This window comes from Orbicella franksi, chromosome 12 (genome assembly GCF_964199315.1).
Source record: "Orbicella franksi chromosome 12, jaOrbFran1.1, whole genome shotgun sequence".
Taxonomy (NCBI): Eukaryota; Metazoa; Cnidaria; class Anthozoa; order Scleractinia; family Merulinidae; genus Orbicella; species Orbicella franksi.
Window position 1 is genome coordinate 6,886,310 of NC_138156.1, and position 6,794 is coordinate 6,893,103.

General features: G+C 38.2%; 1 protein-coding gene across 1 annotated transcript in view; it reads left to right on the top strand.

The window, feature by feature from the left end:
* Positions 1-5,825, top strand: part of LOC145464092 (ATPase MORC2A-like) — a 31,066-nt gene extending 25,241 nt beyond the window's left edge. Inside the window, exons 35-40 of the mRNA XM_081447907.1 lie at positions 1,464-1,500; positions 1,844-2,091; positions 2,177-2,270; positions 2,916-2,954; positions 3,493-3,651; positions 4,065-5,825. Coding sequence (XP_081304033.1) covers positions 1,464-1,500; positions 1,844-2,091; positions 2,177-2,270; positions 2,916-2,954; positions 3,493-3,651; positions 4,065-4,160 — 673 coding nt within the window. The 3' untranslated portion in view covers positions 4,161-5,825. The remainder of the gene's footprint in view (positions 1-1,463; positions 1,501-1,843; positions 2,092-2,176; positions 2,271-2,915; positions 2,955-3,492; positions 3,652-4,064) is intronic.
* Positions 5,826-6,794: the final 969 nt, after the last annotated feature.

The window sequence follows — 6,794 nt, forward strand, 5'->3', positions numbered from 1 at the left end:
TTTCACGGCCACTAAATGCGAGCGTCCTAATCACCTTTTGGAAGCTACAAGTCAAAGCGAATTTTGTTTTTCGCCAATTTATTTTTTTCCTCGGTTTCAGGACAAAAAACGCTAAAAAAGCGTGTCTGCGTTTTGCCATATTCAATTGCAGTAAAAAGTTACAGAACATTTTCAAAATAGGATTTAAAAAATGTGAAGTGATCGTACAAAAATTGCTCTCGGAGAAAAAATATTTCGAAATAAACAATTCGCAGACACGTTTTTGGTTTTTATATGTTAATCTAGCTACTGTTCAAATTTGAGGGCAATCAAACAAATCCCCTTTGAGTTGTAACTCTTTAAAGTGTCTGCTTCAAGCGAAAAAATTTATTCGAGAAAACAGCGCTAAGAAAAATCTCTTGCTGCGCAAACAAACTCCGCCCACAAACGCCTTCAACTGGGTTCTCAGATCACTGAGCCAATCAGCGCTTGGAAAATTTACTACCATTAACTCGCCTGGAAATTTACGCGTGAATCTCGAAAAAACCCTTGTGTTTCGCAATGCGCTCAAGGCGGAGAGATAATTTTTCTGTAGCTCAGTTTTTCTTGAAGCTGGTCTGGCAAAATGGGGAAGACGAAAAAGGATACGAACGCTAGAGTGGCTGGGCGACGAGAACAAACTGAACAAAAGAAAGCGTGGCGGAGCAAATGTGCATGGATAATATTCCAATGGATCTCAATGAGTTGGGCGATTCATCGGTATCGGACTCAACAAAAGAGTCAATGTACACGTCGCTGTTATAGCTGTCGAGTTCCGAAACTTTTACAGAATCTTTCTCTACTCTTGACTCGATCTTTTTGCCCGCTTGATACGATAGCTACAGCTTCATCCGCGAGGCCAACTTTCGCTTCTTCACTCATTGATGTGTTTTCATTCGTTCTTCGCTTTTTCGAACTGGTAAACAGAGTTTTCCGTGGTCCATGTTTACTTATAACTTAATAGAATTACATCTAATACGAAAAATGCTTGGATCTGAGTAGCCAGCCAATTCGTGGTATCCATATATTCCCGCGAAAGTAGTCTCGGTTGATTGCGTACACGTTATAGGGCTGTCAATCAAGAGGGAACTTTTACTTCCGGCCGTAACGTAAAACCTCCATTTCTCCGCCAATATTGAGTTTTTTTCAATTTTGTTTTCAGAAATTAGAGATTACTCTTCGACCATTACTTTGAACCAAAAATCCAAATTTGAAGAAAATTGCCGATCTGAAGGTATACTGTAACCTTAACTAGACAATGACTGTGTAAAGCACGACACCAGTTGACACGCATCATCCGACGAAGAATTCGTTAAAGCATATTGGCAGTGAACAAACCAACAAACAAAGAGAACGAAAGAAATTAAACTTACAAGCGACTGTCCGATGGTTTAAAATAATAAGCTGCAGTCATGGCGTTCATGTAATCTCGTTTTGGTCTTCAGGTTCGACCATCCAAGTGATGACTTGAGAGTTCTACAAGTAAGTCTCGTTATAATAAAAATTGAACAAACCTTTCTTGCCAGTCATGTAGTGTTAAGCTTGGCTCAATCTCGTAGTGTTGGCGACAACAATCACTTGATACTGAAGTCCTCTCTAAGCTTTCCGTCTTGCTTATTCTCCGGACACTAAATATGTGCCATCAAAAAGCGCGGACAAACTTGCAGATACCTTTACATCAGATACCTTTTGACAGAAGTACGCTTTAATTAAAAAAAGAACTGGCAAAATATTTGTAATTAGACTAGACTATTGCTACAGTGTTAGAGAACTCTCGATCATATCCCCTTGTTGGTATGTTAACGCTATTGCACGTTATTTTCAGCCCGTCGAAGAAACAGCTCCAAAATCACCGAGCCCAAGTCGTGAGGTTCCCACCTCGACGTTTGTTGAAACGCCGCCTAATCAGCAGCAGCAACAGGAGGAGCAGCCTCAGAAGAAGCAGCGACCGCAGCAACCGCCAACAGAAGCGGTGCAGTCTCCGGAAGACAACCGAGTGTCGTCCATGTCAGACGAAACTTCTATGGTAGAACAAGAACCGCCTGCTGTTCAGGAATTCGCTGACATGCTAAGGTTTGGCAATCTCTCTAGAAATAACAGATCATGTGAGTAATTTGTTATACTATACATGTATTTTAACAAATTGTTTTCCTTGTAGACGGTGTCTTTGCTATTTTGCACCTCCATCGTTTCGAATAAAAAAGGATGAAATAAAGGAGATGAGCACTGCCGAATTGAGAGAATTCCCACTGGTAAGAGTTACTTCAACTCAGTATGAACTTAAGTTAATTAGTGTAGAGTGCTTGGTCTAGTTGCTCAAGTGAGCCCATGTTGATAGGTTACAGCGTTGGACGGTAGTGCGAGCGGCCCTTAAAGAAGCTGCGTCACAGTTTGTGCATCTTGAAAAGTTTAGCCTAAATTTTTGAAGTTAGTCGTTTGCAATCCGTGTTTATCTTCTCCTTCCCTAACCATCCTTGTTCCTTTAAGGCTTATTATTATATAACTCTTTTTTTTTTTCTAAGTGAACTTTTATTTTCAGAGTTTTCTTCAATTTAACGGTAATAAACAACTCAAAATAACGTGACTTAGCTCCTTTAGTCCTAGTGCGATCACATTTCAAACCTTGAAAACAGTAGATCAGTGCTTTTTAAGGCAGTTGACACCAAGACATATGCAAAGACAGACAGACAAGCATATATACAGATGTACAGTGACACAACTGGTCTTCAAGCAATAGTAGCTAACGCCATGTTGTTGTTACCTCGTTCAATTGTAAAAGGTCTGCGAGGATCATTGTTAGGCAAGCTTGTTTTGTTGTTTAAAAAAACGTATGTGTTAGTCGTTCATGAATGTCTTGTGTAAAAAGTGATCACGCTTTGATTTCTCCCTCTTTACAGGAATCCTTCTTTGATTACTACGAGAAAGGCCTGACGGAGGTATATATTCATACTTGAAGTGTTTATATATTTGTTCCAAATACTAAAATAAATAAACAAATTGATAAATAAATTTGTTTAGAGATTAATAAGTAAATAAACACTTTATTTGTATCAGTGTCTAAAATTGTTCTTAATGGTGACACTGAAATAAGGAAACAAATATTGTAAATTGAACAGAACTTTGTGAAAAGCTAGTTGCAGGCTGACCAGTTGGCTTTTTACAAAGAGTGAAGGATTGAGTTCGGGACCACCGAACACACATCCATCCATAATGGGTTTTGCGTTTTACATCTGGTTGGGCTTAAAATATAGGTGGGAGTTTGCGTCTGAAAACGTTTCTCTGCATGTACGGGACATTCGAACGAGTAGTTAAAACGATATATAAAGAGATAACGTCTACAGTCATTGTGATTTCAGAATACCATCAGTGAAAGATCAGACAGTGCTGCGAAAGTGTCAAACTTAGAAACAGAAGAAATGTAGTAATATAAAGTTTTAGTTTGTTAGCTGACCTGTGGCAATTCTGCGATTTCAGTTGGTCAATGGTTTTCGTGATGAGAAGGAGGAAGCCCTGCAAAAAGTAGCGGAAGTCGAGGGGCGTTTGAAGGAAACGGAAAACGAAAAAGAAAAGTCCACAACGAAACTATTAAATCTAAGGAAGAATGCAGGAAAACTGCTTCGTGTCATTCAAGAGGTTAGTTGATTACCGCAATGTACTCGGACCACGTAGCAACATGCTCTTTACTGTTTTGCTTCATGTTGCTGTAATGAAATTGTTGCCTTTGTTGTTCTTGATGTAATTACATAATAATAATAATAATAATAATAATAATAATAATGATAATAATACTTTATTTAATAGTTTTTTGGGCGCATTTAGAAAACTCAATGCGCTTACATTACTATATAAGAAAAAATAAATTAGTTAAAATCTTCACAATGTTTCTTATAATAGTAAGAAGTAAAATAAATGCTGCTGTTATTGTGGTTTTACCGTTATTGTTGTTACTTTTGGTGCTGCTGCTGCACTAGCTATTGTTGTTGTTACAGTTGTCATCGCGTTATCCTCATTTATTGTTTTTTTTATTACTATTATTATTCTTTTAGGATCCTAACGAGTGCTTACTAAGCGAAGATGACGTTTCGGATACAGTGGATGAAATGATGGAAACCATCGCGCATCAGGCTGCTGAGCGATTATAGCCACAACGAATTTTTTTCCCCCAAGCTTGTTTCTTGAATTCCTTACGTGTCATTCATTTGTTTTATTTCATCATGCACCGTCTTTTTACAAGCTACAGAAGACCCAAGATTTCGTACGCTCGATCTTGTACTATGACGTCCATGACAGTTTTATACAAATGTGCTATTAGCGCTGTGCGTGAAAGTACCAGTGATGCTTTTCTACTTGAGCTATTTAAGACTAACGCAGCAATCGGCTGTGAATTGTGATTGTACAGCGTTATATGGCTAAATGCTGCTTTTTTAAAACAATTTTCGATAATCATGCTATTAGAAGATAAACTGTAGATCCCAAATGGCCGTGATGTTTGAAGCGGTCACGCAACGGTCAATGTCACGCAATGTTTCGACCGTTGCAAGTGAGAAGGCTGTTGCAAGTGGACGGAAATCGAATTCCATTCGCCCGATATTGACAATACAAATGTGCAAGTTCAGTGTTTCACGCAGATACCTCAAGGGTATATGACAGTATTTCAGTCATTTTGAACTTCAGACAGATCTATATATAAATATGAGTTTATGTTATTGTTAAACGATATTTATCGCAAACAAGAGGTAACTTTCTCAGTTACGTCAATATTATTGCCCGGTCTTGACAGCAGTTATAAAAATAATTTTTACAGAAAATCTCATTTAGAACTGTGCCTCATTTTAACGCTTCAAATGTTGAGTCAAACGCCTTATTGAGCCAGTCGCAAAACCAAAACCCAAGCAGACAGTCACTCTGGCCAATCACAATACATGTAGCCGACGCAAAGCGCGGGAAAACGAGTGTGAGTGAGTCACGATTTGTTCTGTTTTCACGTCTGATTGGTTGACAAAGTGGCGCGATTGTGTTGAGTATTATTTTTTGTGAGTGTGAAAACAAAAAAACAAAAAATCCATGGCTCGAACTCGTCGGGTCTGGACTATGTGATGAGTGGATGAGTGAGAGTGAGTGAGTCATCTATGTATGCCACACCGATCAGACCGGGGCTGCTATGAACAACCAATCAAATTGCCGCTTGTAAAGGTAAATCGGTGAGAACATTTCGTTCTGATTATCAAACAGCCATCTTTGTTCTTTTCTTTATACAGGAGTAGTTGCTTATGTATTGGTCTTAATTCGACATTTCTAATTCTGCGTCTTCTGAGAGTTTGGACGACAACTTTGTGGGTGGATTACAATTATCTACCAAGGAATCAGTGTTTGGCATGTACTAGCATGTGTTAGCCTTTGCTTTTAGCATTACATGAACCTCCGAATGAAATGAGTCTGTCATCCAGGTGGGTTTTGTGTGCGAAATGCACTATTGGGATTTGACGAGATTTTCGTGCGTATAGTTAGTTCATGGAAAACTGAAAAAGGATCAAACCAACATTTTTGAGAGGTTGTGAGAAGAAAAACTCTCAACTTGCTGCAAACGCTGTAATTAATTTCAGCACCAATGCAGGATCAAGTAGTGTTCTTAACGTTTAACTGTCTTCTTGCTGAAACGTTTTATTGGAATCGATACAAATGGTACAAGCGGTTTTCATTGTCAAAACCAAAGAAATTCGATCAATGGTGGCAACATGCATATATAGAGATGCTATTTCCCGACGATTTTGTAATTAAATTAGTTCTCTTCACTAGCGGAATGCAATGCAAATATTCTTTAGAAATGAAAAGATATCTTTTCTTTCGATTTTTTTTTTTATCTGGTTGCATTTACATCCAGCATGAATTCTAGTTAATATTGCTCTGGAAATAATAACAACCTGGAGTACTTCCTGTTTCAGGTGAAGTCTTCATTAACTTTACAATTTAATTTGTCAAATTGGTTCAATGTCGTCATTTTTTCTACATAAAGAAATATACTCTTCAAGTTTATTTATGAGTTTACAATAACAAACTATGTTTTATTTCACTGACATAATCAAGGATTACAATCTTCTAGTCCAATGTTAACTCTACGATAAAGCATGTACGAAAATATAATCGACACTATTAGTTTCGTCAATTCAGTTAACGGCTGGTGTGTCGATTAAATTCACCTCGGACAGGAATGATCCACCATGCGATACCTTTCAGTACGCCCAGCTCCCACTCGTCCTGTTTCTTTGGGGTTGCAGCCGGCATGCGGGTGGGCAGGGGAGAGCTGGGTTCTAGTGTTACTGTATAGTGAAGGGCTGTTTGCTGTGTGAAGAGAAAGTAAAACCTGGGTTAAGCGGACACCCTCTATTAAGCGGACACAAGCTTGAGTCCCTAAAATTTCTTCACACATTTACTATAAAATAAACTTGAATTCAGCGGACACCTCTGTTAAGGTAATTCCCCTGAAATAAAACTGCACATAGATTTTTGTTTAAACTTTGTCCAATGAATATTTATCATATGAGAACTTAAATTATAAAATAAAAAAGGGGGGTGCCCATGCTCGTTAAGGAGCAGTAAGGCATTGAACATGTCCCATTTTAGCGTTATTTAATGCTTATCACAAGAACGCATTCCAAGTTATTGTAAACTCTATGTGAGCCCAGACTCATGAAAACACGCCTCAAACTACAGTCAATACTTTGTCGGAGACAAATAAACTTTTTAAGTTTGATTTTGACAGAACGCTGAGTCCTTGT